Below are 22,093 nucleotides of genomic sequence, written 5' to 3' on the forward strand. Positions count from 1 at the left end.
GAAACTATTTTAGTTTCTAAATTCTAAAACATTCGAGTTTAAAATAGGAATATTTTTTTTTTGAAGTAGTGTTGGGAGCTAAAGCATGAGTTAGTATAATATAATGACACTTGATCAACGTGATTATATTACAGTAAGTCATGCTGAGTTTTTAAATGGAATGTGATGATTCACATATCATAACATCATCATGTGACATGTTATACGACTCTCATATTCTATTTAATCTCTAAAATATCAAGAAAATATTTCTTAATGATTCGGCTTTTTCCGAGGTATTCTGGTAATTTGACAAGTCAAGATCTTGTCAGTACAATTTCCTTCCTAGAACATTAACAATGTTCATTCCGAAATTCATATCTGCGAATTCTGGACCATTACAAGCGGTGCTTAATTGCAAGAAGAAGAAACGAAAGGACAAAATTCTGAAATAGAAATTAGGGTATAAATCGCAGCAAATAAAAGAGAGCATTAACTGGAGATGACAATGATTATGGGTGATAGAAGTAGAGAGACATCGAAATATAAGAGAAGATATAAAATCCAACAACTACCCAGAAATTATAAACCGTATATATCAATACAAATAGCAATACAAAGACACGGGAGAACTAAAAACACTATAAACTCAAGGGTATAGTAAAAGTAAATAGATTCTTCCGGCGGTAGATGAAAAAGAAGAATGACATATATGAAGGTAAGGAGTATATCAAGAATCAGAACTGGATGGAGCATATTGACAAATACTTTAAAGTATGAGCTGAGGGAGAAAGAAGAGAAGGTGTGAATTGTAAGGAAACGAAGGGAGTGGATTTATAGTAAAATATCCGACAGAGCAATCAAAATGGATGATCGCATTTAAAGCAGATCCTAATTCCCTTGATTATCGAATAATCAAATCTTATTACGAAGATTTTCTCCAAATCTCTTGAACTTGAAAATCAATTCTATCTACGTCAAAAGATATGACGAATCTATACCTACTCATTTCACTCTTTTAGTGATAGCTTCACTCGTAATCTTCACAAAAATCAAATGGTTTTATCTATATTACTCAATAATGATGAAACCTTAATCTTCAGCATATATGCGTCATGAAAACATACTTATTGTCAGCCATGACCATCCCATTCAAATTTCGGGATGAAATTTCTTTAATGGGTAGGTACTGTGACGACCCAAAAATTTCCGAACAAATTTAAACTTTGTTCTTTATATGTTTCCGACACGATAAGCAAAGTTTGTTAAGGTGAATTTCAAGAATTTTAAACTGTGTTCATACACTCATTTAACCTCGACCAAATTTCAATGATTCACGAAAGATTATAGAAATGAATATGATTATATAGGTATATGTGTATTTATTATAACTTGAAAACATTAACAAAAGTATTAGACGTATAATACCTTACATGAGCGTATTTGTTTCAAAATATATTTAATATAATTATCGACGGAATTAGAAGATAAAATCAAATGATTGAATTATTAGATACATTGAATTATGATTACGAGTCTCCGTTGAGAGGTCCAATTCGATTTAGGAAATCTGATCCTTTTATCGATATTCGGAATAAATGGTAAAGTGATCTTCGAGTAAGGACAAAGTGTCAAGTAGCGAGAGCTAGTCAGATTGGTAGAAATTCCTACTTAACTTTCAATACATGCCCTACAATAATTTTCCCGTGACTTTGATAAGATAAAATTAATTAACCTACATATTATGTATTGTGAAAGTGAAATTTAGGGAATATAGGTAAATTAGAAAATAGATATTGACAAGTTAAATAGATCGACATTTTACATTAAGATGATTCCTTACGTTTGATTTTTTTTCCTTTAGATTTAATCCTACGAGTCATGATTAACCTGGAAGTTAAAAACTTTGAAACCTTATATGATTCATATGTGATTTTACGTTCATAAACGAAAATGTCTTTTCGATATAATAGACTTTTTAAGATCGTCTTATGACATAACAACTTCTACTATTATAACCTTTGTAATAAAATGATTTGGAATATAATGTAATTGGAATATTAAAATGTCTTTGTAAACGCTTTTATATAAATAAAGTATATCAATTTTAAACTTTAAAAATACAAATGTTACGAAATAATATTTCTTAAACGATTTCAAGATATATAAATTTGAATATTATTAGTTTTGAAAAACTATATATTATATATTGTCCCAAATTTATATTTCGAAATAAAAATATAAAAATATATATATTTTAACTTAGTCATAAAACGTCTTGATTTAAAATAATATATTTTGACGAACAACGAGCCACTAATTTATAGAAGCAAATGACCACAACACTCAATTTTATAGGTTACATTTATCATAAGGTAATTTTTTGATGAGTAAAGTCAAATTATTAATAAGTGTACATGTCGCGTAACGTAAAAGGCTAGTTTTCTAAACGTATGAAAGTGCGCTCGAAAAACCGAAAGTGGTACATGAGTCGAGTGACAACGTTCGTGTCATTTGTGTAAAAATTATTTTTTTACCATGAACGTAAATATAATATAATATATAATTAATTATAAAGATTAAATATTAATATATATATATATATATATATATATATATACATATATATATATATATATATATATATATATATATATATATATATATATATATTAAATAAAGTGTGTCGGCATGTTGAACCAACAAAACTTCACGGATCAAAATTTTGAGTAAGACGTTTTTTGTACTGCACATAGTGATTGGATTGTTAATTATTGTTCTATCTTGGCAACTCAATATATATACACATATATAGAAATCTCATACTCCGTAAAACAATCTTCTTCTAAGTCACATTTAGATTATATTATTATTAATATTATTATTATTATTATTATTATTATTATTATTATTATTATTATTATTATTATTATTATTATTATTATTATTATTATACATAAAATACTACGACGAGATCATGAGCGAATTATTTCAAGACGGGTTTTTCGAGTGGGATAAGGCTAAGAAAATTATGAGTTATATCTATGGAGGTTATGGGTACTGTTCGGGGTATGCTCGTGAGGTCAATCTATTGTTTATCGTCTCCGTTGTGTCTACGTACCTTTTCTGCAATATTGAATCTCAATATTGATACGTGAGTACTCATAATTTAACTTTTACATACTAATAGTGTATCCATGACTAGTGCTCGAGTATATAGTATTATGCATGTTTGTACTTTTGATATCGCCCTTAGATAGGTTATATTGAATCTTGAATTAGTTACAGTGGCGAAGCCACTTGTTTTCTAATGGGGTCAGTTGACACCATTAAAAATATGTGGACTTGTAAATAGTTTAAACTAATAGGGTAGAAGCTTTGGATTGACAAGGTTTGACACCAGCCTATTTAATCAAAAATCCATTAATAAAAAAAAAGAAATATAAGTATTTTAGTGGCTAAACAACTTTTGAGTTACTATATTGTTCGTAATTTAGTTCAATTTAATTATTTTCAATGTTAACTTAATTCAGTACACTTGATATAATTTAGGTCATTAGGTCATATACAGTACATTTAAATGATTTATAATCCCTACATCTTTAATTTCTTTCCGATCGCAAGAGAGTCACAAATAGCTAGTGTACGTTAGAATATAATTTGATTTGTTTTCAGCGAAAGAAATATCGTAAAGGACATTTGTGTTAAACGCTAATTAAATTTGTTTAGCTTCGTACATAATCATAATTTGTTAATTAAATTTTTGAGACTTAATACATTTGGTATTATTTTTTTTTTTTTACCCCAATCATCCAAATTCCTGGCTTCGCCACTGATTAGTTACTTATGCGGTTGAGATAAGGTATAAGATATGCATGTCGTTGGAAAGCTAGCGAAAAATTAAGAACTTTTCATTTAGATATCGAATGGTTTCGACGAACGGATTAGAAGTTATAGTCAATTGAATTTTTGTAAAAATGATTATTATTATCGTCGTTATTATCGTCGTTCTAGTTTTTATCTAATTATTATTATTATTATTATTATTATTATTATTATTATTATTATTATTATTATTATTATTATTATTACTACTACTACTAATATAATACAACTTGTATTTATTATTATTATTATCAATGTTATTTTATCAAATAAATATGTAATACAAATAATATATTTACCTTAATAAAACCTATCATAATATTTTTATGATATGAAATGAACTTTATAAATTTTATTACTTAAGATATATAAAAGTATATTTTTTTATATAAAGTTTTATTTATTAATAAATGAATTATATTATTTACTCTAATAAATCTTTTAAAAATATTTAAAAATATAAAACGATGATATTCAAGTTATATGATAATCATGTATAAATTTTGGAAATCATTTTGAGTCAAATTGACTTTTGTTGACCTTTGCATATTAGTCTCGAGCATTAGGATTGTGATACACTATGACCTAAACTAAATTGTTAGACAAATTTTGACCAACATATATATATATATATATATATATATATATATATATATATATATATATATATATATATATATATATATATATATATATATATATATATATATATATATATATATATATATAATTAATATAGGTTCATGAATCCGAGGCCAACCTTGCACTTGTTCAATGACGTTATATGTATTTTTACTACGAAATACAATAGGTGAGTTTCATTACTCCCTTTTTAAATGCTTTTGCAATATATATTTTTGTGACTGAGAATACATGCACTTTTATAAATGTTTTACGAAATAGACACAAGTAATCGAAACTACATTATATGGTTGAATGATCGAAGCCGAATATGCCCCTTTTAGCTTGGTAGCCTAAGAATTTGGGAACAGACCCTAAATTGACGCGAATCCTAAAGATAGATCTATCGGGCCCAACAAGCCCCATTCTGGAATTTGGAATGCTTTAGTACTTCGATTTTATCATGTCCGATGGGTGTCCCGGAATGATGGGGATATTCTATATGCATCTTGTTAATGTCGGTTACCAGGTGTTCAATCCATATGAATGATTTTTGTCTCTATGCATGAGACGTATATTTATGAGAAATGGAAATGAAAATCTTGTGGTCTATTAAAATGATGAAAATGAATGATTATGATAAACTAATGAACTCACCAACCTTTTAGTTGACACTTTAAAGCATGTTTTTTCTCAGGATTGAAAGAAATCTTCCGCTGTGCGTTTGCTCATTTTCAAGATATTACTTGGAGTCTTTCATAGCATATTTCGAGAATGTTGCATTCGAGTCATTGAGTTCATCAAAGATTATTATTAAGTCAATTTATAGTTGGACAGTGGATATTATGAAATAGTATGCATGCCTGTCAATTTTCGATGTAAAGAAAGTTTGTCTTTTAAAAACAAATGCAATGTTTGTAAAATGTATCATATAGAGGTCAAATATCTCGCGATGTAATCAACTATTGTGAATTGTTTATAATGTATATGAACAGGTCCTTTCATAAACTTATTTTCATAAGCTACTTCAACTAGCTTATTTTGAGAGCTTATTTTTCTATCAAATAAAGTTAGAAGCTAAAGTTTATAAAAAAAAAATAAGTTTAAGTTCTTAGAAACATGTGGGACAAATACTTTCATATTTTCATCTAACAGAAGTAGGACCCACATCCTCTTCTTCAACCATCTTACACACTTCTTTCTTACTTAAATTATACTGTAAAACTAATCTTCACTCTACAAACTCATTTTCCATTTTAATAGTTAGAAGAAGAATAAACAGAAAATAATAACAATCTTTCCTGCTCCAACATGCTTGAGAAAGAATGGAAAGAGAGCCAGGAGTAGTGGCGGACTCATGAAATTATTTCATCGGGGGAGAATTTTTCAAAAAAATGTAGGGATTTTTTTGGTAAAATATGGAGGTTTTTGGGCAAAATATAGAGTTTTTTTAGCAAAATTTGAAGGTTTTTTGGGCAAAATACGAAGATTTTGGGGCAAAAAATATGAAGGGTTTGGGGCAAAAAAAAATTCCACCAGGAACAAAATCGTAAAACCGAAAAAATTTTCATTAAAGATTGCAAATCCACTGGGACCCTGCCCCTTCTTTGGTCCGCCCCTGACATCGACGCCCTGTAGGGCGGCGTGAAGGGTGGGTTCCATCACCCAACCGTTGGGAGCCCTCTAACCTATAAATAAGGAAAAGTCCAGGCTTGCTGATTGTTGACTACCCACATGAGGCCACATTCCACGTTTTTTTTACCGGATCCTTTTTTACAACTTCGATTTAGTGTTTGGATATTAATTGAAGTATTTTTATTCTCTCAATTAAACTTTGTTTATGTAAAACGATATAAACAATCGCGCGAACTCATATATTTTTTCACCTTTTTTTCTTTCCTTTATCTTTTTAACCTTCAATTAACCGGCTATTAACTCATTTTTTAACATTCAACTAACCAACCATTAAGCGATGAAAAACACTCCCGTGGTTAATTATCATCGTTGTTAATTATAAAACTTACTACGCAGCAGCTTTTGTATAGAAAAAAAAAAGAGTTGGGTAATTTTTACTGTAAAAGTTAAAGATTACTCCACAAGCGAAATTCACTGCTTTAATATATATGTTTCCCGAAATCAGACAAAAAATTACCCTAGCTTGTATTTTTATATTGAAAAAATTACGCCAGGTATGCATTTTCATGACAAAGCTTAAACTTTATTTTTTGCATAATTAGTACCCAAGTTTTGCGTAAGTTATGTAGTTTGTACCCCAACTTAACGTCCGTCAAAAGTAATGGTTAACCCCTCACATGCCACACATGTGAGGGTAATTTCGTCTCTTTAATCATTAATCGTTGCATCTGCCTCTTGTTCTTTATCAGTTTATATTATACTAATTTATATTTATATTATACTGACACGAACTCAAAATATGAAGAATCATCACTGAACAAATTGAAACTTCAAATCACTTGTACTTGATTCCGTAGGCCTCAATTAACACTATTTGTGAAGAATCGTTGACAAAAAACATTAATTGAGTCCAGATTCGAGTACGAACAGAGGCTTCGAGCTTGCAGAACATAAAAATCAAAATTCATGATTTAATTGTTTTTAGGACTAGAATCCTTCATGAAAAATGCTCTAAATCCTTCCATTATAACTCTTCATTGATCAGTTCATCCTGAAACATCCGATAATTTTCGAATTTGAATGAAGAAGAAACTGTTGACTTTTTTTAGCGAACTTTGACGTTTCAGATTGTTCCGGAGACCAAAGCCGTTAGTCTTTTCGGTTATGGATGAACTCGATCAGGAAATCGATGAATCTAATACTGTTAGATGTATTTGATGATCTTCAAGTATTTAGTAGATGATAAGGAACACATATACGAGCTTGATTTGATGTTTAAATTTCAGTTCGGTATTCGCACAAATCGGGTTATAGCTTGCGGTTTAGTGAAGAACAACATTGTACAAATTGAGAATTGAATCTTGCTCTTTGAATCTGATGATTAACGAGAATTAGTTTGTTGTAGAGAAAATAGATTCTGATCTTAAGTTGAATTGTAGATCATCAATTAAAGACTTGTAAAATGTAGCTCATGAAGATATATCAGGAAGATGTATCATGTGAACGAACATGATATTGGTGAAAGTTTTTTGTAAAAAATATATGAACTTACTTGTGGCAATCTTGATTGGTGGTGCAGTACATCGTTTCATGGATTCTTTTTTTTTTTTTTTTGGCAAAAAAACGATAACATATAACGGATCCGAAGATCGAACAGTACAAATGATACATCGGGATATCCAAACCTAGGCTAAACAAACGACATAACAACAAATCCTAACCAAACGGTCCCACCAACAGGGTGGATAACACACTTTGCTAAGGACCTGAAAATTTCTGAACACGCCAACAAACGGATACCCTAAATAACAAATGCACGAATAAGAACAATAAATAACCGAGCAAAAGCCATCGGGAGAACGCCGATCAACATCGCAACAAACAATAAACCAACAAAATACCGGAGCCGCAAAGCAAACTGAGTCGTCTTAAGAAGAGCTTCAACTGCAAAAAAAACCAACTCCTCCCTCAATCTAGAACCAGATCTCCAACAAGAGATCGTCGCCTGGACCAAATTGAAAGCACCGCCGGAAAGGAAGACAACTCGCACACAAAATCACGACATCAATTAACCCTCAACCACCACCGATCCGCACCACCACCACCAGACCACCCCCGAGCCTCCACCGCAAGCAGACAACACCTAACAATCACCGGTTACCACCACCAACTGGGTGGTGGACCACCAGCAACATCAAGCACGGTGACATCAGGTGAAAACTCAAGGGAAGAAAGCTGAGCCGCCGGAGCACCCCCACTACAGTGAAACGACCGCCAGCCACCACCAACGGGATGGTAGACCGTCGACCACCACCGGACATAAAAGTTCCGTCAGATCCATAACCAGTCAAAGGAAAAACGCCAAGGGAACAGAAAAAGTCCAAAGCAACCATAGCCAAACCACCACGAAAACGGCGGTGGAGAGGCTATAGCCATCGGAAACACTCTTGTCCCAACAAAAAAGGAAGCTTTGGGTCGCCGGAAAACGAAAGAGAAGAAAGAGAAGAAATGCTAAAAACAGAAAGAAAACTGAACCACCGGCGAGATGCAGGTGGCCAGGTGGGTACTCACCAAATAACTACAAAACAAAGGTATTCAGATGTTAATGTTAAAGATGAGAATTTATTTATGAAGAAAGAGGCTGAAATGGGTGACCAGAAACAAAGGAAAGTAGCCGGAGATGAAAAAAGTGAAAATGGCACGTTTCATGGATTCTTTAACCCAAGTAGCAAATGCTTTTAAATGGAATACTATAACTTAAGGGACGAAATTACCCTCACATGTGTGGCACATGTGAGGAGTTAATCATCAATTTTTGACGGACGTTAAGTTGGGGTACAAATCATGTAACTTATGTAAAAACTAGGTACCAACTATGCAAAAAATAAAGTTTAGGTTTTATCATGAAAATGCATACAAACCACATGTACCAACGACGTAATTTTTTCTTTTATATTCTTCTTGTAAACAAAACAAATGGTGATCTGGGTCGCATAAACAGCTCCCCAATATTCCCTAGGCGTAATTTTAAAGCGCAAAAAACATTTTTGTTTTTTTTATTATTCTTTTTTTTATCAATAAGAGACACGAATAAAGTATAAAGTTTGCTTTGGGGGAGATGATTAGTTGAACACCGAAAAATGAGAAAATTGTGTGAAGAATTCACACCAAAATATTACGGAATCTGCACACTTGGTGGAATGCTTAGTGCTGGAGCAACTCATCTTGCTATTACTCCTCTTGATGTTCTTAAAGTCAATATGCAGGTTTTTGACTTTTTTCTTTTTCATCAATGTGCTATTGAGTTTATTACAGTTGTGCTTGCTTAATTGCTTTTGTCTTCTATGAGACTATGATCATTGATTGCATTTTGTTTGTGACTGACCTTAGTAAGTCATGATAACTTTGTTGTTCTACTTTGAACTACAATCTTAAATGAACTATAATTGAATTAATCTTTATATAGTTTCCTGCACAATAACCAATTTTTGCACCGGCTAATCCATGATCAAAACTAAAATGGGTCCTCAATTTTATATCTAAAGGGTATTTTAGTGGGCTAATGGCCTCCATATTACCATAAATCCCAAAAATATGTTAGGTACTATAGTTAAAATTGAAGGACAAATGGTCCAAAAAGATAACCTAAGTTACCCAATTTGATAATCATAGTAACCCCCAATTTGCTAATCCCTGAAAAGCAGGATTACGATTTTTAATGTATTAAAGAAAAGGATTACGATTTGAAAAAGTGTGAAATTTGGGTAATAATGTCAAATTCATTAACGATCGTTAGTTAAAAGGAAAATGGTTTGAATCCAACATCTTCTTCATCAATCCTTAAAATGGCTATTTACCTCTATACATTGATCACATCAGAAAAAACATAAAGCTGGTTTGAAATTAAAATATCAAGCACGATACAAAATTCAAATCTTGGTCTTTTTATGAACCGGGAAACTTTAAGTTTTAATGCAAGTATACTCTTTTTGTGCTGAATTGGTTTTGACCCACCAATCAAGTTAAAGTTTCCTTTTTGTTTTCATTAATGGAAATGAATGGAAATGAAGATGTTAATGAACATGATAAAGAGGACCTTTGGTGTAATTTTTTAACAAATCAAAACTTCAGGGACCAACCGTGTATTTTGTGCTAACAATTGTCAATGAATTTGACGATTGTTATCCCAAATTCACACTTTTTCAAACCGTAGTCCTTTTCGTTTCTTTGATAAATTAAAAATCGTAATCCTTTTCGCGTTTTAGCAAATTGGAGGTTACCTTGATTGTTAAATTGAGTAACTTATGTTTTACCTTTTCAGGCCATTTGCCCTTAAATTTATTATAGTTGTGTCTTATAGGTTACTTTGTAAACAAAAACAAAAAAACAAAAAATCTAAACTCAGGGTATCACTCGATACACATAAAATCACATCTGAATGTTTGTGACAATATTTCTTTAATACTTAAAGTACAAAGTAACACAAGTTAACATAACATAAAACATGATTTAAGGCAATTTCTCAAGTAGATTGGATTACATAATGATTTTGTGTTTTGGGAATTTAGGTGAATCCAGTTAAGTATCATAGCATTTATACGAGCTTTACTACTCTACTAAAAGAAGATGGTTTTTCGGCTTTCACGAGAGGTTGGACAGGGAAATTTTTCGGATACGGTGTTCAAGGCGCGTGCAGATTCGGTCTTTATGAATACTTCAAGAAAATTTACTCAAACAACTTAAAAGACCAAAATAAAAGTTTAATTTTTTTATTGAGTAGTGCATCTGCTGAAGTAATTGCAAATGTTGCTCTTTGTCCTTTCGAAGCCATTAAAGTTCGTGTACAAGCTCAACCCCATTTTGCAAAGGGCTTGGTTGACGGTTTTCCTAAGTTATATGCATCCGAAGGTCTTTGTGGGTATAAATTTCATCTTTACTTGTGGTTAATATAAAACCTTATTTGTGATCTAATAGTGACGATTTGTTTTGTAGGTTATACAAAGGGCTCATTCCGCTTTGGGGTCGTAACTTGCCATGTAATCAGTTTACTAATTGATGGGTATTGTTATATTAGAAGTGTCAAGATGGGTGGCTCGGGTAATAAAAGTCAAACATGGTTCCAGTTGAAATGGGTCATTTTCTATTACATGTCAAACTGACCGCATCGGATTGGACTGATTCACATGCTTTTTTTTTCCTTAAAAAAGTAAATAATAATTACAAAAGCATATCACAATCTAAGTAAAGCGATTTATCAGCCATATGCATCAAAACGAGACTTTGGGCAGACTTATAACTAGCTTAGCTTAACCCATTTCGCCCGTTTACCATTTAGCTCTTAATTTTGATTTGACCCATGTGAGCTAAAAACAGAACCCACATTGAATGATTCTTAGGTAAAGGGTGATGATCCATACACAATCAAATTTTAGCCTTACTGTGTTGTACTGTACAAATGTACGGCTAAAAAGTGGTTGTGTACGGATCAATGCCCGTAGGTCAAACAGGTCAAATTTTCTACCTCTGTTTTGTGTGATCATTGTGAATAAGGGATTACTTAGCTCAAATCTTGATGCCGTTTTAAATTCTATTGGGCAGTTTCTATGATCATGTTTTCAACTTTCGAGCACTCAGTGGATTTTCTTTATCGTAATGCAATTAAAAGAAAAAAGGAAGATTGTTCAATTACACAACAGCTTGGGGTTACATGTTTAGCTGGATATGCTGCCGGGTCTATTGGTAGTATAATTTCAAACCCTGCTGACAATATTGTTGCTTCTCTTAATAACAAAAAGACAGATAGTTTGACTATGGTAAAATCTTTTTATTTTTTATATTGTTTCATTGCTTCTTTGTATTAGTATAATTCAGTTGGTTGGTTGTTTAATGTGATCAGGCTGTGAAGAAAATTGGGTTTCGGAATTTATTTACAAGAAGTCTTCCTATCAGGATCATGCTTGTCGGGCCTGTCGTGACCTTACAGTGGCTGTTCTATGACACTATCAAGGTGTTAAGTGGCTTGTAAGTAAAACGTTGCATCACATTGATTCAAGCGTTTGAATATAATTATATAGTTTAAGATGAATATGTTTTATTATTAGTGCCATACTTTAGGTAGTGTTCATATAGGTTGATATTGGGGGCAGTGTTGCAAAACCCAGGAGTACTCGGCAAAAAAAAGTCTTCCGATTACTCGATCCAATTATTCGGTCAAACTTGGTCAAACTCAGGATTACTCGGATAACAGTCAAAATCGCTCCATCTAGACTCTAGTCCTAATTGTTAGATCAACAAAATTTTGGTTAGATAATTGGAGAGGTGACGGACCTTTGTGAATTAAATCTAATAGATTGTTCCATCTAGACTCTAGTCCTAATTGTTGCATTGCTGATCGCTACCAAAATAACATGTGGGTGTGGGACTGGAAACAAGAGCCCATTGGGCCTAAAAACTCACAGGCGGTTAGTATTTTAATGGAGGAATTGGGCATTCTTGGTCTAAATCAGGAAAGTGACAAATGGAAGTGCACATTTGCTGTTGATGGGATCTTCACAGTGAGTAGCACTAGAAAAGGTATTGACAAAAATTTTACCTATTTCTGACACTACTACGAGATGGCTTAAATTGCTTCCGCGAAAAGTTAATATTTTTATTTGGAGTCGCATGGAATAGGCTACCAACGCGTCTTAATTTTTCTGTTCGCGGTTTGGATATTCAAGATATTGGGTGCTTGTTATGTGATTATAGTGTGGAATCGTTGGACCATTTATTGTTTAGTTGCGGTTTTTCTAAGGAGATTTGGAGAAAAGTGAGAATTTGGGTCGATATTCATGGACTTCGTGAATTCTCCTCATGGACGGATTGGATTGGTTGGTTTGATTCTTGGTCTTCTTCTATTGACTCAAAAAATAGGCTTTATGTAATTGTGGCTTCCTTACTTTGGCATGTTTGGAGATTTCGCAATGACACCTTATTTGGGTCTCGTTCCATGAAGGACACTTTATTTGATTATATTCGTTACTTTTCCTTTAGTTGGCTGTGTAATAGGGGAAATTGTAACATTAGTTGGGTTGATTGGCTAGTGAAGCCTTTGTAATATGTTTTTGTTTTTTCCCTTCCTAGCGCCTTGCTAGTGGGGTTTTTTATATAAAAATTTCACTTTTCTTTTGCTGGTAAAAAAAAAAAAAAAAAACTGTCAAACGGTCAAGTACTCCCTAAAAATTCCAACTGAGTACTCCCGAGTTGCCGAGTACTCTCCGAGTAAGAAGATGTAGTATCATTTAAGATGTAGTATAATTTAAGACTAATGCTTTTTGTTACCAAGAATTTTTTTTTAATTTTTTATTTTTTAAACAAGTTGAAAGTAACTATAGATTTTACAATGTTATTTCTTGCAGACCAACTAGTGGACACATCAGCACTGATGCAGAAGTTACTAGAACCAAGATTTCAAAATATTGACAAGTAATGTGCCCAAAAAATAAGCCCCTGCATCAGGTTCTTTAGGCAGAACCCGCTTTTAATGAAGTCGAAGAACCATTTTCATTTTGCTCAATTTTGTTGTAATAGGAAACATGTATTTCCATGGCGTTTGTTTCGATTGTTGGGATACCGCTTACTATAAATAGTATCTGACTTCTCCAAATAACTAGATTTGTAGCTAAGTAATGTACACAGGTTTTTGGCTATCAGTTAGAGAGCTCCACTGAATATGATAGTTTTTTTGCAGTTGATTTTGGACTACAAAATAGAAGTATTGTTAACTTGAAATGCAAAGTATAAACATTTGCAAATAGCTTGTGAGATTTTGGTGTGGAATGGAGATGATTCTAAATAGAGGATGAAGATGATAATGAATAGAATTCATGTTAAACACATGAGCATAAATCAACTCTCAGAGTAATTTGGTTATTTGTTATGTTTAAAGACATGGAAATGATGCCCATCAAAGTTAGAAGCCTATTTTGCAATTTGCATACATTTGTGTATCGTTATTGTACAATTAGTTATGTTGGTTAATTGGCTATTTTGCAAAGAATGATTTTCTCATAAACAGGTATAGAAAGTTATGACATAATTCCATAAACGGGTAAATAAATAAGACTTCTTTCTAATCACTGAATATAGAAATTTATTTATGACAAAATTAAATTTCCATAAACGGGTAAATAAACAAGACTTCTTTCTAATCACTGAATATAAATATAGAAATTTATGACAAAAATTTCCATGAACGGGTAAATGGATAGGATTTTCCCCGTTCAAACTACCTAGAGGGGACGATTACTTTTACTCACACAACCTAACTAGGTTATCGTGTAAACCATTTCTTATTCTTACCTTGGCTACCCTAACATATGTTACTACCAAGGCGTGAACTTGAGACTTGCATTGAGGATATCAGGACCCAACCATTAGGCTATCTTGGTTATCCTAAGTTTTAACATTTCAAGCCTAAATACATAAATGGAATTTTTTTTTTTAAGGTAAACACGTCTGTCAGTTATAGGTTCGTTACCATACGAACATGATGACATTGTGATGCTTACTGTAACCGAACAATTTTTAGACCTGCTAACATCTATACCTCCTCTCAATAGCAGAATTATCAAGATAAGAGGCTTTCATAGGCATGGGCCAACCCCATATGATCAACACATGGGTATGCAACTTAGAAGCCAACAAAAGTTTGATTAATTAATTTCCTATGCTCCCTAACAGATTTTCATTTTAAACGTGTCAATCAATCACTTTTGTTATCATCCTACATCCATTTTCATGCCTAACAAATTATTTTTCTATACAAATTAAGACCTACACCAAAAACAAACCAACCCTACAGTAATCAGTTTTTCCTTTTTCACATGAAATATAACAAGTGCAAAACAACAAAGAAATGTGTTGCATTCGAATAATACATCGTAACAGATTTACAACAACTAAATTAAATAAAAAAATCGAGTAAATGATCAACAAGTCACTGCAGAGAGAGATTTTATAAAAATCACTTTGTTCTTGTTATTAAAAGTTTGTTTACAAGATATGTATTGTTGAAACTTTCTACAGCGACTCATCAATCACGTAATGTTGTTTTTTAATGATAAATAATAAACAAATACTCGTATATGATACAGTATTGAATTGAAGTATCTGTATAAAAGAATGTGAAGATGCATACTTGAAGAATCTGTTGATCCAGCCCATGACAGCTCAGCATCTGTTATATTTGGATTAAAGCAACAGCATGTGATGATTCTTCTGTTATATCTTCAAACTAGTTTAAATATAATACAGCCTGATGTTGTTCAAGTATTCATGACCTTCCTTCCTCTTTCCTCCATATACTTTGACCCATGCAAAAATAAATATAACAATATTTAAAAATTATTACAAAATAAAACAACAAACTATAGGATGAATAAGATCCAAAAATCATTTCGTACTCATTGATAATAAGTAGAAAACATAGACAAAAATATAGAGTGCAATCTGGAATTTTTTTTTTTTTTTTTTTTTAGCATTTACATAATAGTTTAAAACGATATGTGTATCAATAATAATATATTTACTTTTGTAGGCATTTGAAATACATCCACTACCTCATATAATCGAATCATATTACATTTTGTAGATTATAACTTTGTTTAGCGTGGCCTGTTTACTTTCTACTTAATGATCTATTTCTGTACAGCTCTTAGTTCAGTAAGTAAAAATTGATGTTTCTTTGTCAATTACTATACTACATATCAAATTAATCACTTCCACAATTTTTAATCTGTTAACACCCTACTGCAAATGACAATTAGAGTTGAATTTTGATTATAGAAATTCACACATAACCTTCAGATGAAACCTTTAAACTTAAGCTTTCCCTCTTTTTAGTAATCAACTTTTCCCATTATTGATGCTTTCCTAGGGTTTAAAGGTCAAGTGAAGATGAATGATAAACTCTAGATACATGGACTTACATAAAAACCAGTTGAAGCTGGTTAAGTTGTTCATGTGGTCAACGTGATTCGCTTGCGTTTATTTGAGATTGAAAAGAATTTTTGAGCCCAAGATTTCTTCTTTTTGATTGGTTGAACCTTCTCATCTTTCTTCTCATGAAGTTCATTCAAGTACTGAATAACAGCCTGAATATCATAATGCATACAAATTAACCATGAATATGAAAATTTCAACTGTAAAAAATACTACAAACGATAATTTACCCGAGCGCCTTTTTCAAGAACATCATGTGGTGGTCCATCCAAAGGGTTCCCTTCAGTTTTCAACACTCGTAATTTCGATAACATCCTAAAAGAATCTGGAAAGACTCTTATTTGATTATTACTCATATCCAACTCTTCCAAATTTTCAAGGTTCCCAATTGATCTTGGCAAATATCTAAGATCAGCAAAGTTGTTGCTAACGTTGATTTTAACAAGACTAGTAGCAAAACATAAGCTTTCGGGCACCGATTCAAGTTCATTAAAACTTACATTAAGCTCCTTCAAATTAGTCAAAGATGACATAGTTGTTGGCAACCTGCCTATGTTATTGTATCGAACAGAGAGGATTTCTAATGACCCGAGTTTACCTACAGCTTCTGGTAAAGCTTTAAGCTTGTTGTAATCTGCAAAAAGCTCTTTAAGTGATACACACTGACCAATAATATGAGGGATTTCTTCAATATTATTGGTTTCAATGTTAAGTTTTTGTAGATTAACAAGTGAACCGATTGAATCCGGAAGTATTGAAAGGTTGTTCGAGCTCAAATCGAGCTCCTGAAGACGGACCAATCTATTCAACGAAGCAGGAAGTGACGACAACTGGTTCGCACGTAGGTCAAGATAAGTCAAACTGAAAATATCCCCCAAAGATTCTGGGAGTTCAACGATTTTGTTCGAATGCAAATCTAATTTCGTCAGTGAAAAAAGGCCTGAAATGGAAGATGGTAATGTAACGAGACGATTTTCGGACAGATCCAATGTGATCAAAGTAGCTAACTTCCCTATCGAATCAGGAAGCCACTCAATTTGATCCATTAACTTATTCTGTAGATTTAGTTCTTTAGTTCCTTTCTTTGAAGACACTTCAATTAGACTAGCTAACTTCATTAGATTCACTTTCGATCCATCTTGACCTACGATATTAGACAGTCAAAATTCAATTAAAACCGGATAAGATAAGATAAAAGCAAATTATTTAAGCAACATATCATAAACGCACCGGAATTTATAGCCGGTTTTAGTGTAGAATCCACAATCTGAGGCCTTAAAACATCATTAGACTGAAACCCTGCTCTTAACCCATCCCCATGGAACACCGAATTCGACTTGCTAACATAACTATCATCTCTAGTAAACAATTCAAAAGCTTTAACAGGCTCTTTATCACGGTACAAAGTCGAAACGCCTTTCGTAGTCACACTCACCGTACTAGGTAAACCATAACTAAACGAGGTATTCAAACTGGATTCAACAGATTGTGTACCATTACTAGACGGTCCGCAACAATTTGAAGCTCTCAGAATCATTTCATCGAACACCTGGTGATATTTTTCAAGATCTAACAACTTAACAGCTTCCTTCTTCTGTTCTTCAATCTGAAAATGAATAAATATCTTTTGCATCTCTAATAAAACACTGAACAATTCTTCTGGTACATCTTTTCGCTTGTTTTGCCTAACAATCGATTCGATTTTCGTTTGTTCTTCGGTTTCTAAGTTTCGAATTAGGATTTTAGCGCCTTCAATATCTTCGATTCCAGGACGTGTTGGAAGTGATCTGTGAATTTTCATTATCTCTTCCAACACTTCTTCTACTGATTTACCATTTGTTTCCATCTCTATTACAAAAAACTAATACAAATAATGAATGTGCATATGTATGTATGTATGTATGTATATGTATACAAATACACGATATTTGAAAATTGAAATGAAATCAGAGAAGCTGAAATAGCCGACGGTTAGGTTCTAGAAGTATCGCCATTGACAAATTTCAATTTTGGTTCAACTATACACAAGCACATTACATAACGTCTGTCATCTGTCATCTGTCATAATCATAATAATACGAGTACGAGTAATAATTATATTATAATTATATTGTATAGAAACTAAATTAAAAATGGTTTATGAGGAAGTGAAATGAGAAATCAAGCAGCGCAGCCCACAGTTCCTGAATATTTTATTAAAATGGAAATTAGAGGAGTAGAATTGACCATGGAATCTATTCAAAGAAATTAATCAATCAATCAATTTATTTAAATATAAATTAGGTGTAACTGAGAGGCGGCTGGCACTGTGTCTACTGAAATATACACAAACGGTAGATGAATTCAAAGATATGGTTGTCTACTGAGCTAAGGTTGTAAAAGTCGTGAGTCGGAGACGCATCGGTCGAGAACTAAAAATGACGCATCGGCCGAGTTGGGGACGCGTCGGGAACGCATCGGTCGTTGACCAACGTTGACTTTATAAATAATTTTTTAAATATATATTTATATATGTATAAAATAGTTGATTCTGTACCATAAATTTTTTAAATAAGAACTTGAATTTAAATACAATCAAACTTCAAACTCAATTAATGTTACCGAGTACATAATCAGTAAGGACACAGAGAAAAGAAGGGCAAAAAAAAAAATGAAAACAGACACTAATTTTAAAACATATCACATCTTGACGAAAATTTGACTGATTTTGACTGTTTTTGACCAACTTTGACCGTCTTTGACAGACTTTGACCGAACTTTTAGCTTTGACCGTCTTTTGAGTCGTTTTCAGAAAAAACGGGACGGATATCCCAAAAAAACGACGCATCGGCCGACGCGTCGGCCAAGTCGGCCGACTTTTACAACACTGCTACTGAGAGTTAGTAGCATAAGTGTGTCACAAATGAAGGTTCATGTATCGTATACAAGATTCAGCTGCTTTCAAATATTTATTCGATCCACCAGATTCACGATGGATATATAAAATCTAAATTAATATAAATACAATTACAAAATTACAAATCAACTTAAATGGATATGGATGAAAAGTTCTATTCATAAATATATATTCAATATCACCTAAAATATATATAAATACATACATATAGATATTTGTAAATACATTTATTATTACAAACGTATTTACCATTGCATTTACATTTTTGCTTTTAATCAAATATGAATTAACTATGATATATTACAATAAACTCATATATCTCATAAAATAATCATACAAATTACATATATAATTTGTCATAATTTATGTTTAATAATAGTAAATTTAACAAATTATGTTATATCTTCAACAAAAATCACACTTTTTTGCATATATTTTAATAAGTCACATCACATATATATATTTTTGTTATATTACGTTTTATTTTTTTCATATATATAACATTTTTTGAACATTAATGAATTTCTATTAACCCGCGTAATCTATTTTTTGAACATCATAAATATGGATGGAAAACTGAAATTAAATGGATATGGATATGAATATGCATATGGATGAACAAAAACTAAATGGATATGGATAGAGATATGGCGTCACCGATCCATAACCGATTAACCGATTCATTGTCATGAATGTGCATTGGCATGGGAGTTTTTTCTTATTTGATTATTTTATTTTATTTTTAGCATTTTTTTTCCGTTGATCCCTTGATTTTAATTCATTTTGCAATCAGCATCCCTCAAGCTTTTTTTATTATTATTAGGACCCTTTTATTTTTAAAAAGGTGCAATTAGCATCTCTTCGTCAAACTGCCGTTAAAAAGTCCGTTAAGTTTTGATATGTGCATTGAATGTGAGGGTAAATTCGTATTTTTACCCTTCATCCACATGTGATCCACATGTCAAGAATTAACGAATTTTAACGGCAATTTGATGGAGGGATATTGATTGCACCTTTTTAAAAAACAGAAGAATCCTGAAAGTCGAAAAAAATTTGAGGGATGCTAATTACAAGACGGAGTCCATCAAAGTGTGATTTTAATATCACTTTAGAATCTACACCGACATAAATTTAGAAATCCAAATTCGCATAAATCATGAAGTTGATATTTTTTTTTTTGACATATTTTGCTGGTTATTGATATGACTCTATTAATCGAGTTAACAACAAGCGTCGATTTATTTGCGACTTGACTGTCGCCTAGAGCCTAAAATGAATTTCATGCAGGTTTAAAACCCATGAAAATTTGATTCTACCATTTTCATGGCGTCTCACACTTTTTTAACTTATTTATTGGTCGTAAGTCCATTCGGAAGCAATCTCTATATCCATAGAACATTGAGAGGAATGACTTTGTATACTCTTGGGGTGTTTCACTCTGGGTAAAGAAATGACTTCTCTTTATTCCAAGATAAGAGAAAACTTGTCTACATCTTACCTCTCCATACCCCACTTTTGTGAAATTAGATTTTATTGTTGTTGTTGAATGGAATTAATATAACACCACTTCCTGTCATATTTAACATAACTGAACTTTTTAACTATCACATTAACATTCTACCATAATGCAACTGCCACAACGCGCGGTCCGAACACTTTCTAGTTATAACTAAATCATAATTAAACACTATCTGAGACGACCCGTCCTAATCCATCTAGACGAAGTCTTCAACATCTGGTTACATTGCAAGGTACTTGATCACTATATGATACATTTTACAAACATTGCATTCGTTTTTAAAAGACAAACTTCCATTACATCAAAAGTTGACAGATATGCATATCCTTTCATAATATACCCAAACTATGAATGACTTAATATTGATCTTGATGAACTCAATGACTCGAACGCAACGTCTTTTGAAATATGTCATGAATGACTCCAAGTAATATCCCTAAAATGAGCAAATGCACAGCGGGAGATTTCTTTCATACCTGAGAATAAACATGCTTAAAAGTGTCAACCAATAGGTTGGTGAGTTCATTAGTTTATTATAATCAATCATTTCCATAATTTTAATAGACCACAAGATTTCATATTTCCATTTCTCATAAACATCATGCATAAAAATCATTCATATGGATTGAACACCTGGTAACTGACATTAACAAGATGCATATAGAATATCCCCATCATTCCGGGACACCCATCGGACATGATAAACTCGAAGTACTAAAGCATTCCAAATTCCAGAATGGGGGTTGTTAGTTCTCGTAGATCTACCTTTAGGAATCGCGTCAATTAGGGGTGCACTAATTCTCAAAATTAGTGATGTTCCCTAATTTTTAGATTACCAGCCTAAAAGGGGCATATTCGGCTTCGATCCATTCAACCATATAATGTAGTTTCAATTACTTGTGTCTATTTCGTAAAACAGTTATAAAAATGGCGCATGTATTCTCAGTCCCAAAAATATATATTGCAAAAGCATTTAAAAAGGGAGCAAATGAAACTCACTCTACAATATTTTGTAGTAAAAATATTCATACGACGATACTGAACAATGCAGGGTTGGCCTCGGATTCACGAACCTATATCATTTGTATATCTATTAAAACATATAATGGGATTCACAAAATTTCATCTATTAATATATATATTATTTGTATATTTGCAATTATATAGAATTTATGCTAAATTCCATTTAAAAACGTATACCTATATTATATCTTAAATTATATGTTATATTTATTTATTTTGCATGTATTAATATCTATATATATGCTTAGTAGTATATTTAAGAAATATTATTAGTTTGTCATATGTACTAAGTATATTTAATGTTCAAAATATTTATTTACTAAAATGATAGTTTGATAATAATAATTTGCTAATAATAATAATAATAGTATTGATAATACTAATAATCTTTAAATGATAATACTAGTAATAATAATAATGATATCATATTTATATTAATAATCATTTTGCTAATAATAATAACTAACAATAATAATCATAATAATAACAATAATAATAATAATAATAAACATAATAATAACTAATAATAATAATGATAGGAATAAAAAAAATTA

At 31.8% G+C, this 22,093-nt stretch overlaps 2 protein-coding genes across 2 annotated transcripts; one reads left to right on the forward strand and one right to left on the reverse strand.

Moving 5' to 3' along the window:
* Positions 1–9,192: 9,192 nt before the first annotated feature.
* Positions 9,193–13,907, forward strand: LOC139863001 (mitochondrial phosphate carrier protein 1, mitochondrial-like). Its single transcript, XM_071851655.1, has 6 exons — positions 9,193–9,386; positions 10,689–11,059; positions 11,095–11,156; positions 11,719–11,933; positions 12,017–12,141; positions 13,518–13,907. Exons 1-6 carry the CDS (start codon positions 9,261–9,263, stop codon positions 13,579–13,581), a joined length of 963 nt encoding a protein of 320 aa, XP_071707756.1. The 5' UTR covers positions 9,193–9,260; the 3' UTR covers positions 13,582–13,907.
* A 1,224-nt stretch (positions 13,908–15,131) lies between these two features.
* On the reverse strand, positions 15,132–18,143 carry LOC139862214 (plant intracellular Ras-group-related LRR protein 4-like). The gene is made up of 4 exons (XM_071850783.1): positions 17,332–18,143; positions 16,332–17,245; positions 16,089–16,253; positions 15,132–15,464 (listed from the first exon to the last, which is right to left on the reverse strand). Exons 1-3 carry the CDS (start codon positions 17,945–17,947, stop codon positions 16,119–16,121), a joined length of 1,665 nt encoding a protein of 554 aa, XP_071706884.1. The 5' UTR covers positions 17,948–18,143; the 3' UTR covers positions 15,132–15,464; positions 16,089–16,118.
* Between the last annotated feature and the right edge of the window lie 3,950 nt (positions 18,144–22,093).

This window comes from Rutidosis leptorrhynchoides, chromosome 8 (assembly GCF_046630445.1).
Source record: "Rutidosis leptorrhynchoides isolate AG116_Rl617_1_P2 chromosome 8, CSIRO_AGI_Rlap_v1, whole genome shotgun sequence".
Taxonomy (NCBI): Eukaryota; Viridiplantae; Streptophyta; class Magnoliopsida; order Asterales; family Asteraceae; genus Rutidosis; species Rutidosis leptorrhynchoides.